At 28.8% G+C, this 23659-nt stretch overlaps 1 protein-coding gene across 1 annotated transcript in view; it reads right to left on the reverse strand.

The window, feature by feature from the left end:
• LOC107452026 (teneurin-m-like) overlaps positions 1-23659 on the reverse strand; it is a 124419-nt gene that overhangs the window by 64966 nt on the left and 35794 nt on the right. Inside the window, exons 8-12 of the mRNA XM_016068302.3 lie at positions 12072-12266; positions 10910-11119; positions 6463-6648; positions 6235-6381; positions 3433-3640 (exon numbers count right to left, since the gene is read on the reverse strand). Of these exons, the coding sequence (XP_015923788.3) occupies positions 3433-3640; positions 6235-6381; positions 6463-6648; positions 10910-11119; positions 12072-12266 (946 nt within the window). The remainder of the gene's footprint in view (positions 1-3432; positions 3641-6234; positions 6382-6462; positions 6649-10909; positions 11120-12071; positions 12267-23659) is intronic.

The raw sequence follows: 23659 nt of genomic DNA on the forward strand, positions 1-23659 counted from the left end.
GATCTGACGGACAGTTGGACACAGGACAACACAACACAACATACAACATAAATATATCATATTTCAATTATAAAATAATGTAGATTTACATAAGTCCAAATTCAAAACAACAAATGTTTGATAGTAATATGAAAAGTTTAATGCTTGGTCACCTGCGCAAAAATATACAGTTCACACAAGTAAGGAAGAATATAATAAGATTTTTCAAAAAAACATTTCTAAGAATTTTATATATTCCTAAAATTGCGCCTTTAAAAAAGATGTAATATTTTTTATTTCATGATAAATTTTAATAATAATTATTTTTATGTCATACTATTTTTTAAATAATATAATAATATTTTAATGGTTAATATTTTTTTTAAAAAAATTTGGATACTATTATATGTAGGACTCGGGTCGTGAGATTATTTAAAATTTATAAATCTCCCAAATTTAAGAAAACAATTGTTTTAAATAAAGGATATATTGATTTTGGAATGAATATATTTTAGAAAGAGTGAGGAAAGTCAAAAGCAGGATTTATGTAGAAATTACCTATCAGTTGATGAGTTAAAAGGATTTGGAACGCTTTTATTTGACTCCTTTCACGGATAATTTAATTTGATAGAAACAATAATAGTTGTGAATAAATTACAAACAAAAATTCAAATTAAATAATTAATTTAAACTTCAAACAAGTTTAAGTAAAACGAAAACTATTGTTTTAAGCAAAGGATATTAATATGTATATTGATTTTGGAAGGAATATATTTTGGGAAGAGAGATGAAAGTCAAAAACAGGATGATACATTGGAATTATCTACAAATGACCTATCAGTTGCTGAGTTAAAATGGTTTAGAACGCTTTTATTTGACTTATTTCTAGGATAATGTAATTTGATAGAAACAATAATGATTGTGAATAAATTACAAACAATAATAATTGTAAATAAATTACAAACAGAATTTATGTGATGAAATTAATGAAAAAAAAATTTTTTTTAAATGGAAGAAAGTACATAAAACTCGCGTAATTTTACTGAAACTTATATACTACATAGAAATATCAAAATTTTTTGAATTTTTTAATAAATCGTTTTCTTGATAAGCGAATCAAATTAATTACCTAATTTACAACCAAACACCATTATTTTTTTCTCACACAAAAATTTACAAATAGTTCATGATTCTTGGTCTAATTGGCTCATTATATCTTGGCCGAATTGTGGATATTCAAATGAGATGAGTTAAAATGCATTATTAGAAACACATTACAAGATAGCACATATTGCAGCAGCATTCTTCACTTTTTCATATTTTAACCTTAGTTTATTTGATTTTACTTTAAATTCTTGATATCAACTTTTAGAAATGAAGTTATAATAGTTTTTTCGTATACTGACTGACGAAACCGTAAGTAAATACCAAAAAAAAAATAAATAAAACTGAAATGTTTCTTGTTACGCTTTGAGTATTTTAACCTTTTTTTATTTGAATAAATTATATGTGCGAGACAAATAAAATTCATTTTCAGAGATTAATTTTCAAATTCTAAAATTTTTCTGTTTCAATTATTATTTTCAAATTATTAATTTGCATTTTACATGCAAATTCGGAAGTCTGAGGTCCAGGTATGAATTTGTTATTTATAATAAGCTTCAAGTGAGAATATTTAGAATTTTTCTTCAAACATTCATTAGTAAATAATATATTTAGTTCTATTTTACTGTCTTTTTGAAATAGTTTTAAGATTTTAGTTTGAAATAGTTTTAAGATTTAGAAATCTATCCTTTAAATTAGCCGATAAAATGTACAGGTGAAAGACAACATACAAGCTATAACGTTACGTAAGCTGTAGTAAGAATTTAGCTTTAAGTAAGAAAATATTTAGAAATTTTCTTTTAACATTCAATATTAAACAGTATTTTTTGGTTCTACTTCATTGTCTTTTTTTAAAAAATTTTTTTTCAGATTTTAGTTACAAATCTTAAAAAATCTGAAATCAAAAAAATTACAAAACTCAAATCAGGAAATCTGTCTTTTGAATGAGCTGATAAAAGGTGAAAGACAACATATATAGACACTATCAAGCTATAGCTTTAAGTAAGCTATAGTAAGAATTAAGCTTTAAACAAGAATATTTAGAATTTTAGGATTTTAATTAAAAAAAATTTACCTTAAGCAACGTTCCCTTTTTTTATAATCTCACGTTGGAAAACTCTGTCATTAACTCACATTTAAAGGCAGATTTTTTTAACGATTATTTTGTGGAAGTGCATTTAATTTTTTATATTAAAATATATCTTTCGATTTTTTTTTACAAATACTAAATCCATTTTTTTAATTTTGCTGCAGCAGATGGAAATAAAAATTGTTAAATGAAGCAATTCTAATGAGTTCCAGCTTTATTTTTTTTTTGAAAAAAAGGAGGATAAAGCTTTTTAAATATAATCTAAAAATTTACTACTCAAAAATCCTACTTATTTGCTTTTATAGTCTCATTTAACGTATCTGAGTATAAAATGGATTTAATGATTGCATTTTAATTGCTTTTTTAATGATTTATTCGGAGAAATATATTTTCGTTAAAATAAATCTCTGTTAAATTTAATGAAAAAAAGAGCCTAAACATTTCAGTTATAATTTAAAAAAACTCCAAATTTAATTGTATCGTATAAGTTGGTTTTTAAAATTTTTCTATCTGTATTTTTAAAGTAGAGGTTTAAAAAGAGGTTTCAATTTTAGTTTTGAAAAAAAGTCTCTTGCATTCATTAATTAAAAAGTAGACGTGAGAAATAATGTTTTTGTAAGGAAGTAATTAAAAAATATATTGTAATCAAATAACGAGTAGCGTAAGACAAAAGCATTATATTTTAATACATTTCGCGTATAATAACATAAAAACTTTAATACTATAACATAAAAATACACTTTCATGAAAAATTCATTATCTAACATTTGGCAATTTTATTATTTTTTCATATATTTTCTTAAATTTATATATTTATTTCGGATATAACAATGTCCTTTATATTAATTTAATTCTGGAAATCATATTTTAAATTGAACATTTCCGTAAAAAGAAAGCAATTATTGGTGGTCAATGATGATGAACCTGATCATTCTTAAAAAGTTAAAATAACCACCTGAAAAAGTATTTTAATCTATTTTTGACCCTATTATTGGAATGCCTGAGTAATTTCTATAAGAGTTTGAGTAAAAAAAATCATTTGACAATAATAATGGTGCAAAATATTGTGTTATGGTGATTTCTCTGAAACAATATTATGAGCATATTGACTCTCAAATGCAAGTACTTTAGTTCATATCTATAAGCAAGTCTAGAGCAAAGAAATATCGTCATATTGAAATGAGAATTGTCATATTGAAATACTTAAGAAAGAGTCCGTCTGAAATGATGAATTCATTTGAATAAGATAGAATGTATACCTTTCTGAATATTCATCTTTGTGTGCATAACTCTGGACACTTTGTTCTTCAATGAGAAATTTCATTTTCTGATAGAAAGATGCGGTAACAGCAGGAGGTTGTTTTCTTAACAAAATATCCAATGGATCTGGTGAAGACATGCACATTAAACTATCCTGACATTGACCTTTGGAGCAGCATTCACTGTCTGCGCAATCAACTAGGCCATCTAGAAATAAATCATTTTATATTATTTATTAGAGCAATTTATATGTTCTTAAGAGCTTAAAATAATACTGGTGAACGGAGAAGTACCCCAAATGCCAGTTCTGAATTTCGATGAAAGTTGTACCGTTGGTAAGGTCTCGTCTTAGAGGGCCTATGAAACTGCGCATGACAGAGATTTGAAAAGATGAACTCTGAATAAAGCGCTCGAAAGCGGTCTTTATGATTTTCGAGCAAGTACGCATTTTATGATAATTTTCAAAACCGATAAAAGAATTATCAGCCACAAGAGGACGCATTTTGTAAAGCAAAGGAATTTGCACTGGTGTTAGGAATTAAGAGAATTAGCAGACTTGGTCGATTATCTCTAGAACTACTGGACTGATTTCAATGAAATTTGATATGTACATATATTGATATAAAACAAAACAAATACCCATTCAACAATTGTAATGCACCCGCATAATCGTGCGTAACACTCGTTTTAGTTGGAAGGTATAAAACAGCGGTAGCAGAATATTAGAAAAAAATTTGGGTTAATAGGGGGTATGGTCTCCTTTTACAGATATAAAGGACTTGCAGCGTGATTTCATACTTGAAATAAGGCAGTTCCCCATTCCTTGTGGCAATTGGCCTGAATTGTCTTGTGTCGATTTCCTACCTTTCGACTGCAACGAGTGTTATGCACGATCATGTGCATGTATTACAATTGCTGAATAGTTATTTGTTTTGTATTGTATCAATGTATGTTCACATAATTTCATTAAAATGGGTTCAGCAGTTCTAGAGATAATGGACTCAGTCTGCAAATTCTCTTAATTTCTTACACCAGTGTATTTCCTAAGATATCTCCTCGGCATGTGATACGAGAATTTCGAGAAAACTTTAAACTCATGATTGAACAGAATAAGTACAACCTCTCTTGCACTTTTTGTACGGATCAAAGTGATTTTCAGAATGAGATTATGTCAAAAGGAACACTAGATATAAAAACGTTGCAACATCGGTTAGGATTATAATCAAAACTGCAGCACTCTTATATGATACAAATGAGCATTCACGCAGATGGAAAGTTTGTAGAAAGTTCGTACTAATTGTATTACAAGAACCTAAACAATCGTTTTGGTCCTAAAGTTATGGTGAATTTAAAGGAAATGCCATAAACAAATACATAAATGACATGTTCCAAGTTATAGAAAAATATCGATGATATCAATATCGATGATAACAAGGCAATAATTGTGATGAGTAGGTGGAATGGTCAAACAGCAGAATGTACAACATGTTTGTCTTTCACCAGTCCTTCCTTCAGTCATTGGAATATAATACCACCATACATTGGGCGTCTACTTCTTTCAAGGTACTTGACGTACTGCAGTATGGGTGAAAAAGTACAAGTCACAACTAGGAAAGTACTTTTTGCTAAATGAAACAGATTCACCTACAGCGTTGAATTTTATATTCTTTATCGTCAAAACTTCGTTCTTTTGATAATTTTAATGATATTACTTCCTATGTTCTCCCAACCAATGTTTTTTAATTGCGTCTCAGTATAAGAACAAATTATCTCTTTTCTTGCATTGGTTAAGTAGAACATTTTTTAACCAAGCATGCTTACATCTATACTTAATATAGCCTTGTTGATAGATAAACAAAATATTTGCTTATTATCTTCATCCAGATCATTTCGTAAAAGCCTATATTTTTCTTTAGTTATTGTTAAGAGTTATTACATGATATCTTAGAGATCTCATTCAAGAAACAATGAGTCAAATTAGTGACAATAGTCTAATAACAATTATTGCTAACAGATTGATCTAATAACAATTATTGCTAATGATCAGATTACAATGATCGGTAACAAAAGTTTGATTACAATGATTAGTAACAATAATATAAATCTAGTTAGTAACAACATAGCAGTTAAAAGTTTGCAAAAATGTTTTTATGATAATAAAAACAACCCTGTTTTCCTTTACCAAATCACATTTTAATTTATAAAGAAACAAATGCGTCTTTAAAAGTGATTGCTTTCTCATGATTATGTTACTGGCAAAGTTTGAAATCCGGCATTTTATAGAATGCCTAGGCATTGTATAGAATGCCTAAAACTAACCGCCAATGTTTGAAACAATCTATATTTCACACATTTTCTAGGCATTCTATAGAATGCCAAATAAAGACCCAAAAAGTATAAAATATATCTCCGATTCGCTTTGTAATGTAATGAAATTTAATTCTAAGTGTCATTCAAGCCTGCCATGTTGCAACAAGTAGGTTAATTTTGTAATTTTTATATGAAAATTTTGTTTCCCTTAATAAGAAAGGCATAAATTATGTTTCGTACAACTTTCATTTTTCTTTACGCATTTTGAATAATTTTTTTTAATGGCACTCTCATTATTTTTGTGCATCATAAATGCGCATCATTTACATAATAACCTCATTAGGATGTTTTTTTCATACTTTGCCTTAATATCATTTGTCCTTCTATAGAATGTCTGGGTATTATATACAATGCCTAGGGAAAGTATATAATACTTCTTAGTCATTTTATAGAGACGTTTCATACAATTATAAAATGAAATGACACTTTACCTAAATCATTATCAATTTCATCATTACAGTTTTTTTCTTGAGGCACACTACAATCTTGTCCACCCCAACCTTCGTGACATCTACAAGTCCAAATATTAACATCTTTTGAGCATTGACCATGATTACTGCAACCCTTTGGACATCCATCTTAAAGGAGAACAAAAGTATTTGATTTTCTTCATCTTCCTTATTTATTTATTTAAGAATAAAAAAGAAAACAAAATATACCTAAACTACAATGTCTTCCCATCCATCCTTGAATACAAACACAAGTTCCGTTGTTACATTGACCATGCTCTAAGCAACGCGGATCGCATGTACGCAGATCACATTTGTGACCTGTCCAACCTTGGTCACAGTGACAACGTCCTTCTTCACAACGACCATGAACTCCACAATCTAAACTACATTTAGCTAAAAGGAAATCATTTGTTAGAAAGGTTTGAAAATATAAACTTTCTAAAAAGGTTTTCAAAACGCTTAAAATACATTTTTATCATTCTCTGGCCAAATTATTGGAAGCACTATAAGATTTAATGTAAAATCAATGAAAATTTTAAGCGAATTGAAAAGTTTTTACGCACAATTATGCAATTTGTTTATTCAAAAATAATTCCATGCAAAAAAAAACTTTTATTAAATATTTATTATTCTTAGTTATTTTATTTAATAATGGTTGAATCGTTGGGTATAAAATTTTTTGCATAACTTTAAAGAATATAATTTTACATGGCAAAATACAAAATTTGAGCAAAATCGGTTGAATAGTTCGTGAGAAATTGGTTGTATTCTTGACATCTTCGAAAAAGTCAGACACTTAAGATTTGATTTCCAAGGAACTATTTGACCAATTTGGCTCAAATTTTGTATTTTCCTATATAGTTTCCTATATAGTATAATAGTTCCTGAGAAATCAAATCGTAAGTGTCTGACGTTTTTGAAGTTGCCAGGAATACAACCAATTTCTAGCGAACTATTCAACCAATTTTGCTCAAATTTTGTATATTGCCATATAAAATTACATTATTTAAAATGATGCCAAAAATTGTGCACCTTACAATTCAATTTTTTTTCTCATTCTTAAATAAAATAACAAAAAATAATAAATATTTACTAAAAGTCATTTTTTACATGGAATTATATTTCAATGAACGAATTTTATAATTGTGCAAAAATTTTTTTTTTAATTTGCTTAAAAAGTTCTCGAGATATAGCGAAATAAGCAAAAAGTAAAATTTAATAAAACTTAATAAGGATACAATAAGGAGGTCAAGCGCTTTCTTGACCAAAATATTGGGACCAGAATTCCCAAATTGTCCCCTATATTTTGGGGGTCATATATCTGATTCCATCGAAAAAAGGTTTATTCAGAAAAGTACATTTGTCGTAGCTTAGAACGTTGCCTGCATTTATTAATTAGTATATTTGAGGTCACCCCTTAGATCCATTAAAATTTAGTACGATAATTTGATCAAAAGTTATTTAGGGTGGTTTTGGCGCATTATGCACACCCATGTCAAAATTTTTGATGGTTTTCCATTGATAGACAAATATATCCTTGATGGTAACCATTAATAATTCCATCGTGAACCATTATATTTTTCGATGATAACCAACATAAGTAACCATCACCCCAATGTAGAAATTCGGACTGATTTATGATGGTCCAACATAAGACCAGCAACTTGTTTTGATGGTTTGTTAATGTTGAACCATCACGAATTTCCATCATAGCATTTCAGAAAATCAAATGTTGGAACGATAGTGAACAACCATCATCCCAATGAAGAAATTTGGACTGATTTATGATGGTTCAACATAAAGAAACCCAAATTGTATTAAATTGATTGATGGTATATATCTGAGAGCCAACAAGAATTCCCAATCAACCATCATGAAAATGTATAGTAGGAACCATCGTGAACCATCGCGGATCATCATGGATTGTTGGTCAATGTGAGTCAAACTTCTTTTGATGGTTAACCATCATAGTATTAAAGTAGCAATTTCCATCATGGAATGATGGAAGTTTGTAGGCATATCAAAAACCATGAACACGTAATGGAAAATGATGGATTATGGTGACCATCAAATGATGTTGGACCATCATGAATCGCACTGAAACCAACAAAAACCGTCAAAATTTTTTGATGGGGCCATCAAGAATTTTGACTTGGGCTGTAAAAATGTTAGTGTATATCAACTTCCTTCCACCAAATCGGTGTAATGAAATATCACACCTAATTTTTGGTTCACATAACACGAAGATTTTCATTACACTACTTTTTGTAAAGATGATGCAACCATTTCTCTCATTTAGTGACACTAAAATTTGCAATGACAGTAAGTTATGATACACATAGTAACCGATAAAGTTATTTATACGATACAATATAAAGCAAGAATCATTAATTTAAGATATAAATGGAGACTATTTCTTAAAATAAAATTAACTAGTAGCTTGTTAATCAAACATACACACAGCATTGAGTACGAGCTAGGCTTTAAAATCAAAGCGACTAAAAACTAATTATTATAAAATTAGTTTATACAGTTGTATTGCGTAAATCTTAAAAAAATATAAATGTCATCTCTGTGGAATTCTGTGAATCGTGCGAGGCGAAATTAAACTTTCATCTTCTCTGCTAGAATGTAAACAAAAAATAACCGGCTCTTTTTAAATATACGCTAACGTTGGCGAAGATAATTCATGAAAATATTAAAAGCATCTGCTCATGATGTAAGCTTTCTCATTTTTTGGATTTTTGATTTAAAAACAATTTCTAACAAGGGTATGGACGCTCGATTCGAAATAAATTTCAAATAGCACGCAATTTTAAAGGTTTTTTTAACACCAAATTTGATTAGGAATTACATTATAGTTTTTACAATGCAATTAACGAAAAACAATATGGCTGTTGCGAACAACGTTATTCAGTCTTCACCAAAAACGTTTTAAGAGTTAGATTTGAATCAAATCGTTATCAAATTGACTACTTTGTCTCAGATCGGCTCGGTGCACTTGCAGTGGATCCCCTCCCATGTGGGTATTTATGAGAATGAGATTGCTGATCGGCTTGCCGAGGAAGGGAGAGAACTTCCTCTAAACTGTCTGAGGTTCACTCCCTGAAGTTAGCTAGGGTAAATTCAGCGTGGAAGCACCCACCAGATCATGATTGGTATGCCCCGGATTATCCCTGCAGTGCATTTGCTCAAACAGCTTTGTCAAGTCTTAGGACCGGCCATATAAAGTGTTTGACCCTCAGAGCGAAAGAAAAGACTTATGCCCATTGTAATTGCTCGGCCTTCGCTTCTCATCTTTTGGATTGCATTGGTGTCTCTGTGAGGCAACTGATGAGTGATGGAGAGACTGTCTGTGACTTGCTGATGCGACATGATCTTCTGGACTTGGTCTAGGGCTCTTGACCAAGGGGATAAGCAACAGCAACAACATATATGAATCAAGTAGAATGACTTTTTTTCCCTTATGATAATATAATTTTTAACTTTTAAAATTTATGAGTAAATATAAATGCGCGTCTGATTTTCTTTCATAAAACACATCAATTGATTAAATAAAATAAGTTATAATATTGTTTAGACAAATTTCAAGGTCAATTTGTTTCGAAAACAAACCGTAGTATCATATCAAATATTATCAGGCATAGATACCAAAGTTACTTAATGTTTGAAATCCTAAAATGAATATAATGTCATTTAAAATTGTTTCAACTGCTGAAACATGTGAACTAAATTATTTAGGAATTCAAGGCAAATTATAAAGAGCACAATCGAAACATGATTCTGATTTTTTAATTCCCAATTTGAGATGGCTACAACATTTTTTAAAACAGTCTCGAACTCAAAATTCACCCATTGATGTAGAAATTTAATAAAATATGATCTGAAATATTCTGATACTCATTCAACTAGACATTGTTCTAAATAGCTCAGACAAAGACGACTAAAAATAAGGTTGGATGAAGATGAATCAGTTGTATGAGAAGATTTATCATATCGTTCAGACAATGTTCTAAACATTGCCACATTGATCTAAATAGGCCAGCCAAAGAGGACTAAAACTATGGTCAGATCAAGCTGAATCAGTTGTATGAGAAGAGTCATCACACTCTCCAGACATTGCAACATTGTCCTAAATAGCTCAGCCAAAGAGGACTAAAAATATGGTCGGATGAAGCTGAATCAGTTATGAGAAAAGTTCACCTTCCGGTTTCTCCAGCATAAAGACTTCGTTATGTTGCATTTAAATATTATAAACTTGATATCGTTTTAATACTCATAATATGCGAAAAATGGTTAAACGTTATTTCAGGGTTTAGCACAGTATAATTATTGGAATGGAATCAGTATAGTATTCGCAACAAAAACTTGTAAATATTAGTCATGGAATTTTTACTTTGCTAATAATAATAGCCAGAATAACTTTGTGAAATCTTTATGTATTTTATATCAATTTATTTCACAATTAATTAACAAATATTTTATACATAATTAGTAAAATTAAATTTATTTAAACCTTTTGTAAAAGTATGTGCTATTTTCAGTAATGGAGCTCGAAGACGCCTTCATCATTTTGAATGACATGCTTGTCGTATGAAATATCGATTTAAAATGTAAGAATGCATGTGAATGTCTGAGCAACTAAAATACTGACCTTTGGAGCAATCAGCTCCTGTCCAATGATCAAAACATATACACTTTTCTGAATCTAAGTCAAAAACACCATGAGAAGAACAATCTGGAAAACATCTGCTTAATCTACCATCTGCTTCACTGCAATTTATTCCTCTCCAGCCTATTTTACACCAACATTCTCCTCCTACACACACTCCATGACCAGAGCAAGTAGAGTCAAGGCAGTCCACTACATCAAAAGATATTTCAAGTTATTATAGTGTGTTAATGTTTGGCTACCATCAAAAAAAGCTTTTAAATTGTTCCTTTTAAAGACAACTATATATACGTCTTAAAGTTTTGATTGATGACAATTAGAACTAAAGAACACCGGACAGTAATATTCACTGAATCCTTCCTTTCAATTTTTGTAATCTAGAATAATTAAGTTGTAAATTTCTTTAAAAATTTGCTTGTTAAATCTTTAAAAAATAGAATAATGCAATCATTTTAAAAAAATTCGTTCTTTAAAATGTTAACTTTTTAATATAGAAAAAAATGAAATTGACGCAGAACAGATTTATTGAAAAACTTCTAGAAAGAAAAGAACATGACAACTTGAAAAGCATGTACATACAATAGAATAAAATAAATGAACGTAAGAGAATGAAACTTCGAGAGCATTCAATAAATAATAATTAAAATCTTAAATTACTTATTGCGCTTATGTCTCTTTAAAAAAGTGATCACGTTGTCTCCTCAGATTGGAAAACAACTGAATTTTCTTCAGGTAAAGAACTCTTTCTTTGATATCATCTTCTAATTGCTTGCCTTAGTTTTCTACAGATTTTCTTGAAGGAGATCGACGTCTTTAGTTCAAGGGTGACCTATTGCGTAAGGGGGAACTTCCTCGTCTTGGATTAAAACATAATATTTATTGTTAAATGATTAATAAAGGCTTGATTGGTTGGGTGGGTATCTCTCACTTAAATTGTGATGATTTTATTAGAACGACAATTTATATTTGGTGTCTCAATCATCAGAATCTTGAAATCATAGATTTTGAAATAATAATTTTCTATTAAGGCTCCCCATTAAATTATGTTGGTTCATTTTATTTTAATACAAAATATGAAAACTAATAAAATCATGTATAAAGTAGGACTATGGAACGTAGAAATGTAACTGGATAGAAATCTTACCTTGTTCACAGAATGATCCTTTGTAACCAATATTGCATACACAAACACCATCTACGCATTTCCCTCGTCCATTGCAATCAGCAAGTTCACAATCCGTTGCTTGAATGTTACATTCAGAACCTTTCCATCCTGGTTCACATCTACACACTCCATGGATATACCTTCCATGTCCATTGCATAAGACAGGACATACACCTGCACAAAATTCTTTTTAAAACTCTATTTTGAGTTGAAATTTTTACTTTAATTAGGATGACAATTTCTATTTATCAGAAAAACAAATACATTTTTCTTCCAGATGGATTCCGCTAAAGATATCTCAGTTTCTAGTTTTTTTTCTTCAAAATACTATTAAAAAGTAGTTATTTCTAAATAAAATGCTTTTATACACTGTAAAAAAACTCTGTAAATCTCAAAGTTTCTCATTATCCCAAAGTTTAGTTAAATAAAAAATCATTTTATTTTAGTTACACCATATATTGAGAAGTAGGATCGAGAAATACTTCCATGGTGCAACTGACAGCACCAAAATTAGGCAAAAGACATAAAATTTTGACTTTAAAGTGAATAATATTAGTGTTGTTTCTTTACACTCTGTCTCGGTGTTTCGGGACGACATGTTGTTTCAAGTATCAACTTATTTCATTAATCATTTCCTTTATGCTCAATTTTTAAATTTGATAGACCGTACTTCCGATAAATGGTTTGGTAACCTTAGCTTGCAATTGAGCGCTTACCTAATAATGGTTTATGAAAGAAAAATGTGTGTTTCATTTATGCTTACTTTTGGTGCAACCTTCCACTGATATTTCTAGCTAGTGAAAATACCAAAATATGGAAAGCTTCATTTTATGAATACAGATTTTTGGTGCACGGAATTTTTAACAGTCATATTAATTTCATTAAATTCCAAAAATATTAATATTTCACAGTGAAAACAAATATATTTATAAAATAATAATAAATATTTTTCAGTCGTTTATTAAAAATAGAAAATAAAGAATTAGTAGATTTCATTTCCGCTTGTGACTTGAGAAAAATAATTTAAGATATTTGAGTAAGCGTGACAATCACATTTCTTGCCTTCTTGAAAAAAAATTAGTAGATTTCATTTACATTTGTTATTTGAAGGAAATGATTGAGAAATTTGAGTAAGCGTTGCAGATAAGTTTCTAGAACCCTAAAAAGATAATTGACGGATTTTATTTTCATTAGTGAACAAATTAAGAAATTTGAGTAAGTTTCTAGCCATCGTTATTATAAGGTGTGCAAGTTGGATTTCAAAAGAAATCTTTCTCCCGTAGAAAGTTTAGGCAACCTTGCACCAATCTTTCACTATTTTTAGATTTTACTTTATTTAGCAACAAAAATTTTTATTTAAAATAAGTTTCTAAATCTCTTCTTATTAGATATTTGTAAACCACAATGTAATATGTCTACCACTAAAAAAATACAATTCCAATTCAATAATATATTCTAATGTGGGGTACATTTTCATAGATGAAGGTTGACTTTGACGTTAACACTCGCCCCACACTGGTGACCTTCGGACGTGATGTGAACATGCCTACCTTGACAGAAACTCCCACTTCGAATTAAGCACGCCTACTTCTATGGATGAACCACATTGAACTTTCGACTTGCTACTTGTGAATGTGATATTATCCACCTCCTCGCGCTGTTGCTACTCAGTCTCAATCACACACAACGTATACACTCGACTGCTAAATGAAACACAGGAGATATCACGCCCGTGAACTTAATACAGCTCTCACCATCAGCATTCAAAAGTACGGTGATCTTAATGCAGTTCTCCCGGCTTCTCACAAAACAGCAATGAATCAACTAGTGGTATCAGTTCATCGAATTCTATCACAGCTATAATTCTGGTGGGGGTGTACTGTAGTGTGTCTAACATTACAAAAATACAATTCCAATTCACTAGTATATAAGACATGTTAACTCAATTCTATGTTGGGGTACCTGTTCATAGATGAAAGTTGATATTGTCTATAACTTATCTCCCCACATACAATTTTATGTTTAAAAAAATTCTAAAGTTTTCTTTACAATTGCGCTTCTTTAATTTCCGCTAAAATCCTCCCCCCCCCAAAAAAAAAACACAACTTTAATAAAAAGACATTCACTAGAACTTGTCTCATTACATTTACTTTTGTTTTGAATTATTATCATTATTATATATTTTTTTATAAATCATGCATACTTATGATTGCATTTTTATCTAATTTTGTTGGCTGCTAAACCTTATTGACTGCTAAAAGTAAAGCAAAAAGAAGAATATCCTTGATAAAAGTATCGTGTGCCAATGTTTGTTTTATTGGGAAACGATTGATTTAAATAATAGATGATTACATTTCATTTGATGTGCAATTTTATGTTTAGTTCGAATTTAAGCACGTCAAGCAAAATATTTTGTGAATTTTTTTTAATTTTTTTTTTGCTCAGCATTTAATTGTTTTTAATTTTAAAAATATGAATTAACAAAGTTGGAAAACATTCTTTTATAAAATGACGCAGCATTTTATTTGCTTAAAAGAAGAAATTTCTATTGTAAGACTTTATAACCCTACACACTTTATAATAAAACTGCTTGACATAAAAAAAGATTATAACATATTCGACTGAATTTGCAATTTCAAAAGCAATTTTTGTCGAAGTAAGAGAGAAAAAACATTAAGTAAGAGATGCAGAAATTGTTCCATAAAACATCTATTCGTTATTTATTTCCTATTTTAAAGATTTAAAGTATTTTTGAACGCCTTACATAATGTACCAAAGAAACGTTCGTAAATTGAGCATGACAGGAAAGCTATTTGCGTGTTCGATGTAAAAAAAAAAACAAATTGGCTAACACAAGAGAAACATTTTTTTTATTTCAGAGCTTGTTTTCCTTTCTAATGGGCATTACTCTTGTCAATTTAAAAGAAAATCTTTTTTTCCAGAAGAGGTGAAATAGACTGTATTTTTTCTTCTAAGATAAACATTCTATTTAATTCAATAACTGAGATTTTGTTACAAAAATGATTTGTAATTTTTATTTTGTTTAAAATAATAAAATTTATAATAAAATAATTCTATTTTAAAATTTGAATTATCTTACAGTTCATGTTTAGAGTTAATGTATTTTAAAGAGAAATCAGGAATAAATATATATGCTAGATTGACCAAGGAAGTCCTTTTTAATTTCAATTAGAAAAACAATGATGTATATAATGACACAATTTTTCAGAATCTGGGACTTTTTGTGCAACATATAATTTTTTTACCGTTAATATTTACTAATAACTTGTAATATAACTGTAAAAAATATTGAAAATTCAAATTTCTTAACACATTAGTCACAATGCAGTTATTTTGACTACTTTTGGGCAATAAATTAAGTCTTTCTAGTGTAGTTATTTTTTTTAAAAAAAAAAACAAATATTGTGTAAAAACGAGACTCAGGATATAACCAATTTAAATATTATTCTTTGAAATTTATTATTATTTGGGTAAATATATTTACGATAGATACTTTTATTGAACCCCCAAAAAATTCACCAATTTTATTTAAATATGGTTTTTAAGGATTGAAAAAAAAGAAAAAAGATGACATTAAGTGACACCCATTCTTCAGAAAGACTCTTCTTACGCATTTTATGACTCAATATGAATTTTTGCTCTAATGTTAAAAAAAATGCCTATTTTTGTTGCCAAATGTAACCTATAGAAATCTTTAATAGTCAAGAACTAAGGGTAACTTTTTCAACCAGAGAGTTCATTTAAATCCATTAAGCAAATTTATTGAGACAAAACTAAATTTAGTCATCATTTGATGTAAATTACCTTACGTAGTATCCGGTACCCTAATAGTATCCAGGGTCAGTAAAAAATATCCTTTTTTTCATACTTTCTCCGTATATTTGACGATTTAAAGCTGTAAAAAAATCGGTGAATCTTTAACCAGTACTTCGTGCAAAGTTTCTCAATATCCCAAAGTTCAGTTAAATGAGAGATCATTTTATTTTAGTTACACCATAAGTTGTGAAGTGTGATCGAGAAATACTTCCATGGTGCAAATGACTGCACCGAAATTTGGTAAAAGACACAAAACTTTGAAGGTGACTGTAAATTGAGTTTATGACGCCATGTTTTCTTCACAACTCGGACTCGGACTTCGATTTGCGGTAAATAGTTCTGCTACGGTAAATAGCTACCTTGGCTTGCATTTGAGCTCTTTTTAAGAGCATTCCCCTTTCTAAACTAAAAGATTTCCTTTTGAATTATTACTACGAATTTAGAAATATCCTTAATTGTGATTTTGATTATTGGGAAATTCTAATTAATTTTTGTCTTTTTAATAATTATCTTTTCTTCAAATTGACGGTATACCACAAGGATCTAATTTTTCACCTCTCTTAACAAACTTATTTTTGCACGATTAAGAAAAAAATTATACTCTAAATATTAAATTTATTTTTAGATTTATTAATGTTTTAATTATCTTTAATTATAAAGATTATACAATTTTATTAAATAATACTTACCCCGAGGAGTTAATCCCGCTTCGTAATCATGATGATAATATAAATTTTAATTTTTTGGATTCGGGAATTATAAAGGAAGAAAATATCTGCTTTGCTGATTTATACGATAAAAGAAATGATTTTAGTCTCAATATAAAAAAAATTAACTGCTTGGAATTCTAATGTTTTCAAAAACATCTATTTAAATGGCATTTTTAATCAAATGATATATAGTAATGAGATATGTAGTAATGTTTATTTATCCGAAAAACAAATAGACATCAAAATTTGTTAAAAAGAACAATGTAAATTCTGTGTAAAATCAACTAAAGCAATTAAATTCTATATAAAATCATTGTGTTAATGTTATTGTTTGTATGTTATTGTAAATAAATTTACTAAAAACTTCGTTGTTAATTTGTTTAATAAATTTGGCAAATCCGCGCAAATCCATTTCGGCAATTTCGCGGCTTAAAATATGTGCAAAGGAGGCTATTCATGTTTCTTTCTCTCTTTTTCTTTCTTTTTTTTCTTAAATAAAAGTTAATTTTCTAAAACCATTAGATTTGCATAATTGAATATCAACCTTATTAACTATAAACTTCTTTAAATTATCCAATATAATATTACCTTGCACACATCCATTTTCGGGCCCATTCTTGGTTACTAACAAATGAAACACGTGCTTTAGTACTGCAGCAAAAACGCGCTATGAAACAAAACCCTCTATTTACGCTTTTACCTCAATTTGCGTGTCATATTTGTAATCTGGCAATCTTATTGCGAAAATATTTTCAATCAGTTTTGAACCGTTTATGTAAGTTCATTTGGATTCGCTACTCGCTTTATAGATTTCGTTTTATATTTCGTTCTATTTTTTCTTTACATTTTATTTTCTGTTTTTTTTCACGCGATATTTATTACTTAATGTGTTCTATTATACTTTGTTTCAAGAATATTTTTAGTGCTGCTCACATTATTACATTGATATATTTTGCTTTGGCTATATTAATGCAATATTAGAAAGCAATACTTTTTGCAGATATAATCGTGTGAGCTAATGAAGAAATTATATCTTTTTTCCCCTGATTTTTATTAAATTTTTTATTATTTCTTTTAATAATTTACTTCTTCTCTTCTTTCATTATTCTGTAATTTTTTCTATGTTTTCTCTACATTTTGAACTTAATTCTAAAATAGCATAAAATAGCTAAAAAAACCAAATAATTTTAAGGTCACACTTGACGCATGCGTCAGTTCTGGTGAAATGCGTGTTCGTGAAAAAATATCAAACATAGTATGTACATGGTACAAATATGGTACATAAGTAAAAATGAGAGATTTTGCAAAAATCCGTAAATTAAAAACGCTAATGTAATGACCACAAAATCAAAACAAACATTTGCAGTAGACTATCTCTTTAAAGCTGTGGCATCAAGAGCATTTTGCTCTACGTGAAACTATGGATCCGTGAGCAAAAAAATTTGGTCAATTATAGAATTAATTCAGCCTATTATTAATATTATTTAAAAAAATATTTTTGAACTTGTATTGATTATTTAACTTGTTTTAAATTGTATAGTTAAAATAAATATAATTTTGAAGTGGAAAAATATTTTCTTATGGAACAAATGCAATAATGTTAAACAAAAAGCAATAAAATTATTTTTGTTGTTGAATGAACTTCTTCGCATTGCATGGTTTTTAGTTCGGTTTAAGCAGAAAACAACAGTTTAAACAAAACGTTTGTAGCGGCCAACATAGTGTAAAGCTAAATTAAAAGCGTTCGTCCGAGAGGCCCTAATATACCTTCTTCAAAGGAAGGCAACCTCATAGATTTTGTAAATCTGTCCTAAGAACGCATGAAGAAACCTAAAAATATCTTTTTTCTTTTTTACTAAACATTTTTGACAACAGACAATTCATAAGAAAAAGTAAGAAACTCTTATTTTTGAAAACAATATATACCACTTACTTGATAATTTAAAAACTTCATTTACTTAAAATTAAGGGTTTCTCAAAAATAGGCATCCATTCTCGCCAGACACAAAACAGATTTGAAACAGTTTGTTTGTAGTTAGTATTGTTTTTGCAGTCGACATTTTTAAATTTTTTTCATTCATGATATTGACTCAAGATAGCCCTATCTAAATAGCGGATTTGATGCGGCACTTCCTATATTCTTGTATAGTTCAGAAAATGTGATAATTGTTCCGCCTTTAATTTCCCCACGAAGATTTTTTTTCAAAAAAAATGCCTCTTTTTTATAATTTTTTACTATTTTTGAAATTTTGAGCCAATTTTACTTTTTTGAACCGTTCACATACTTGACAGAATGAAATGGAATCCAATTCATATAATAGACTATTGTTAGTCCTTGCAACAAAATCTGCTAAAGAAATAAATGACTCTGCCAAAAAAAAAATTATTTTGCGTATTCAAATATAAATTGAAAAATATTTTTCAAAATTTTTTTTTCATGACTCAGCCACCTGATGTCCACTCTTATAGGTTGTATTGAATGTGCCGTTAAAAAGCGTATTGATAAAAGTAGGTTACTAAACATAATATTTTGACCTTCGATCATTTTATAACGTAACTGGAAATTTTGGTGGTAAACAATTTACTCACCAGAAATTAGGTTTACAGAAACTCCAATGGTGGAAACTATTTTTCATAAGTCTTATTTTATTTGTTCAGTACAAAAATTAAAATTTTTTTTGTGTTGTACGTGGAATTATTTGAACACAACAAATATATGAAATGAAAATTAGATCTAATTATAGCGAATATGTAATTAAACTTAGCAATTTTTAATAAAATATTATTTTTTAATAAAAAATAAATATGTAAAATGTTCCTCATGTTTGGTATGGTTGATTAACAATAAGTACTAATACTATAGTTGATTTTAAGCATTTCCTCATGTTTGGTGGTAGATTAACAGTAAGTACTAATGGTTAACTTTTAGGCATTTCCCCCTGTTTAGTGGTGTATTAACAATAAGAACTAATACTATAGTTAACTTTTAGGCGCTTCTAAGAAAGCAAACTTTTCTGCTGAGATGATTTCAGTCGTTGATTTCAGTTGAAATGATACAACAGGGTATTCTAAAATAATTACCCTTAAGGCTTTTACTGTTAGTCTTTTGGGAAAATTCAATAACTGTTTAGTCAATAAATGTGAGCCTTAGTATTTGCTATTTTTGAATAGATCTCTTAAAATTTAATTGTATTATTTTTTTCTTCATATTAGTGTATAATTTTAAAAACTATTTTAAAAGTGTAAAATGATTAAATTTCTGACCCCATTTTATCAATGAACAACATCTTGTATCTACTACTGAATCCTCGTATTTTTTAAGTTAAAAAGATAAAAGTTTTAAAAAAAGCCTTGTAAGAAATCTTTTAAGAATATCGAAAAAACCATTTTTTCGAAATACTTTTTTATCGAATGAGTTTTCTAACTTTGACCTAAAGGGCGAAAAACACTCATGCGTTAAACAGGGGACGTCTACTGATGTTTGCTATGTAGTTACTGTAAAAAAAATATATTTTTTGCATAATGCCTATAAAATATCTCAAAATAGCTCACAAAACGCCGTTTTTCTTTTTATTATAATTCAATTTCCTTAAATCAAGATATAGTTTTTGAAAGTTTTATTCCTGAATTCGAATTTTGCACACTCATTTTGTTTAAAATGTCATAAATATATTTCCACTTCATTTTATTTCAATAATCGAAACTAGTTTCATTAAATGGAGTTTTCGGTCTCTCTTACGAAAAGTAAACTTTCATTTTATTCCATAACAGTTTAATATGACGTGGATTTTTATATCAGTAAAGCAGGTTCCGTCAGTTTTAAGGTATCATTTTGATCATAAGTTTTAATTTGATGATAACAAATTGAGCCGTGATGGTGAGGTGAACTGGGTTTGAATCCCCGCTATGGCTGGTTGATACAAATCCGGCTTGCACAGACCACAATGCCGGCGAGAAACATCCTCTGTAGTAGATAGATCATTGATTAGAGTCCCTTTGCTGTCAGGCTAACCATTGGAGATTCTCGTGGTCTTCCTCTCCATGTAATACAAATGCGGTTTAGTTCCATCAAAAAAATCCTACAATCCTAAAGGCAAATTTCCCCCAATATTTGATCCAGGAGTTACCTTGTCTTCTGGATTGGGTTCAAAATTACAAGGCTATGGAGTTGAACATCAGTAGTCGTAAACCCAATAATTGGGTTTACCCAAAAACTGTTCAACGACGGTTATAAAATAAAATAAAACAAAATGAATTCAAACTATATTTTTGTAGTCTAAACTTCTTTTCAAAATGCAATACTGGGTGTAATGTTTGCTTCTATTTTAAAAAAATATGCACAGATTTACTATTTAAAACAAAATAATTGAAAAATCAAAAAGTATGATAGAAAATTGGAATATTTATTTGAAAGTATCTAAATATCTTGTAAATGATCTTTCACAACTAGATTTATTTTTTCAACTCCAGTTATGCACACAAATACGCATTTTAATGTTTGAAGTTATTTTTTTTCCTTGCTCCATTTAGAACAATTCGTTCTTTTTTGCCTTTCCCTCTTTATGCCTATTGTTGCTTGGACGATCCCATCTAGATGTCTAGGACTAAAATCGGTAAAATTATTTCATTCTATTAAAACTTTCATTTCTAAATAAAAATCAGGTTTTTTGTAGATTTATTTGGTTAAAAAAATAAATTTTTTATTTTAATTTTTAAATGTTACTAAAATAGTTTTAAAAAGTCGAACATTAAATAAGGATACAACCAATTAATCAGTTGGCTATCAACTATTTAGTAAAAAAAATTTTTCTTCCAAAGTATGAATCTAAAAAGGCTCAAATCTGAGGTTATTTTTAGATGCTTTTTAATTGCAACTTGTTTTTGCTTGCAGTATTTTTAAGTCTTGTTGACAAACTCTTTTAAAAATGCCCATTGATATTAAGTTAATTTGACAATCACTTTTCTAGTGCAAAAAATAAATCAATTATTTGATTTAAACAACACTGTTTCTCCCGTTGAAAAGAAAATATCCTTTGAAAAAACAAGTAAAATATCCTTGGAGCAAAATAGAAAGGACAGTTCATTTGAAAACGGTAAATGCATATTGTCCCCTCTAATTAATTATATGTCTTCTAACAAAATAATGGCTCACATAAATGGAACCATTTCGAATAATATACTATTTATCACAATACAAGTTAATGTGCTATGCAAAATAGAAGACAATACAGGCCAAATTATTAGATTCTATGTAAAATCTTAATTATCAGGTCACACTCTACAGCAGGGATGGGCAAACTTTTTTGGTCCTGGGCCAAAAATCTGGAAAAAAAAAGTTTCGTGGGCCTAGTAAAAACTTCTAAAATAAAAATTCTAACTTCTGAAATAAAATAAAGTCAATTCATCATTGAACGCATGGCACTCTACATCAACTTTGCATTTTTTGGTTGCCATTTTGGGATTAAAAATGTTTACAAATAACTCAAAAAGGCAGTAGCCATTTCATACATTTAATAATTTCACCATTATTTACATTGACGTTGTATGCGTGCAGCCTTTCCATACGCAGTAAATTATGTTAGAACTCACGCCGGAAGAAAAATCCGCTCGTTGGAACTTAAAATGCGTAGTAAGCCTCATGTGAAGTACAATTCACCTATATTAGATTCCATATGTCTGCTCCTCGAGAAAGACAAATACTAGTTGGAGCTAATCTACGGCTATTCTATNATAATAACGAGGAAAAAAGGAAAAAAAACTGATTAAAAAAAAAAAGGATGAAATTTTTTAAAAAAACCGGAAAATAAAAGATATATTCTTTTCATCAGCCCACACGATTATATCCGCAAAAAAGAGTGCTTTCTGATATTGTATCAATATAGCCAAAGCAAAATATATCAATATAATAGTGTGAGGAGCACTCAAAAAAAATTTTTTTACAAAAATTACAGCAAATGAAATAGAACACAATAAGTAAAAATAACACGTAAAAACAGAAAATAAAATAAAATAAAACGAAGAAACAGTATGAAACAAAATCCCTAAAGCGCGTAGCGAAATCAGATGTACTTACATGAACGGGAAATTTCCCGTTCATGTAAGTTCAGTTCATGTACAAAGAATAAATAAAAAAGTTGTGGGTATTCTGTGGGTATGTTATGTAATGTGGGTATATTATGTAGTTGTCTTCATTTGTGCTCATAATCATTGGGGTCTTTCAATTTTTGAGGAGGATGGAATTCGAATAATCATTCCTCTCAAAATTTCAATTTGAAAAAAATTTTCTGCCATCTGTTTAATGCGAGAAAAGGCTTAATTCTTAAAATTGTTTAGCCATTTTTTTCTTGAAAAAAAAAGCTGAAATGTAATCAACGATTATTTTTTTTTATTTATTTGTCTTAAGAGTTTTTTAATTATAGAGGTGAATTTGGGCTAATTTAATTCCATCTTCTGCATGATGGGGCTCGCAACATAAATTATTTTTAAATAAATTTAAATAAATTTAAATAAATTTCTTTTTGTTATCAAATTTAAATGTTGTCAATTTTTTGTTCCTTCTTTAAATTGATAAATCTGAAAATGCTGAAAAGAAAATAGTGGTGAGCAATAATTTTTATCTACAGTGTTTTCTTATTGAGGCTACTATTAAATCTCGTAGAATGACATGTTACAAGAAAAAATACCCTACTAAGTACAGTTAGGGAATATTATGAGAATTTCAAAAAGCTAAAAAAAAGCATATAACGATTTAAAAACAACTAGTCGTCCGATAAGGAAATATTATTAAAATAATAATATCATGTCAGAATGAATAATGTTTAAGAGATATTTGTTATGTAATACATTATGTTTATTACATAAGTAAAATATTACTTGATTAAAAGATGCTTTCAGAACTATAGAGAGGGAACGCTCACTAACCCTTAATGTTTAAAAGACATTTGTTATGTAATACATTATGTTTATTACGTAAGTAAAATATTACTTGATTAAAAGATGCTTTCAAAACTATAGAGAGGA

This window comes from Parasteatoda tepidariorum, chromosome X1, assembly GCF_043381705.1.
Source record: "Parasteatoda tepidariorum isolate YZ-2023 chromosome X1, CAS_Ptep_4.0, whole genome shotgun sequence".
Classification (NCBI taxonomy): domain Eukaryota; kingdom Metazoa; phylum Arthropoda; class Arachnida; order Araneae; family Theridiidae; genus Parasteatoda; species Parasteatoda tepidariorum.